Source organism: Phytophthora parasitica (assembly GCF_000247585.1).
Source record: "Phytophthora parasitica INRA-310 unplaced genomic scaffold supercont2.8, whole genome shotgun sequence".
Taxonomy (NCBI): domain Eukaryota; phylum Oomycota; class Peronosporomycetes; order Peronosporales; family Peronosporaceae; genus Phytophthora; species Phytophthora nicotianae.
In genome coordinates, this window is record NW_008648994.1 from 1851619 (window position 1) to 1852669 (window position 1051).

At 46.2% G+C, this 1051-nt stretch overlaps 1 protein-coding gene across 1 annotated transcript; it reads left to right on the forward strand.

Annotated features, from left to right (window-relative positions):
* Positions 1–167: 167 nt before the first annotated feature.
* PPTG_06114 (hypothetical protein) lies at positions 168–781 on the forward strand (the record flags this gene model as incomplete). Its single annotated transcript, XM_008899909.1, has 4 exons — positions 168–208; positions 279–327; positions 392–514; positions 629–781. 4 exons carry the CDS (start codon positions 168–170, stop codon positions 779–781), a joined length of 366 nt encoding a protein of 121 aa, XP_008898157.1.
* Positions 782–1051: the final 270 nt, after the last annotated feature.

Sequence of the window (1051 nt, forward strand, 5' to 3'; positions counted from 1 at the left end):
CCATTAACCAGGTGCTCTTTCTGTTTAGCGACAGCTGTTAACTTAACAAGCGGCTTGCCCGTCTTCTTGATGTGTCACGGGTTGGATGTGCGAGCCACCGGCTAAACCTCGCGGTGTCACTTGTGACAGCAAGCTTGGAGTGTGTGCTAGCTAGCATTCAAAACCTGATGGTGAGACTTCGTAAGCTCAATCAATCGGCCAAGTTGCCGTACGAGCTGTTTAACCTTCAGTTATTTTTATTTTATCCTATTTTTGTTTTTCCTAATTTTTTTTTACAGATTTAAGACTAAACTCTGCCTCGGTACTCCGTCAAGACACCAGATGGAGGTCTACATCCAAAATGTTGCACCGATAGTTCGAACTACTCGAATTCATTAACCGTGATGATGAGAATCGGGCTGAATTTACACCCCCTGCTAGCGAAAACAAGAAGCTGAAGGTGTTACTGGAAACGCTGGGACGTATTCAGTCGGAGTCTAGGCAGCTACAGTCTGATGATGTGATGCTTTGGGAGGTTCGCGTTCTGTTCGACGCATTACTCAAAGAAATACCGCTTTAAAGTGGCACTTGGGTAAGTTTTGTATAGAACGTCCACGGATTAATTCTACGTACTATGGTGACTACCTAGATACAAGGGGAACTATCGTGGCTAGCCCCGATTACGAGTCTGCTTGTGTCCGGATTCAACTTGAGAAAGCAGCATCTTCTGAATCGCCAAGGGAAGAAGGCTGTGCAGCCCTTCCTCCGACAACCTGAGAGCGAAGTGAGCCCGGAAGGATAACAGGAGAAGAGTTTTGCTGAGTCCGTGATGAAGAAGCCTGGAGTCTGTAAAGAGCTCGTACAGACCTATCCAAACTATACCTCCGGCATCCAATCTAGCAGAACGTTTGTTCAGCGTGGCACCGGCGACCTACGATATTGACACGCACAGTTTGTTACCCGTTTCACTGGAAATGATCTTGTTTCTCAGGGTTAAAGCGAACTTCTGGGATGCTGAAACTGTTCATCGGTGCATCGACTAGATTGTACGAATGGCACATTAATTACATTA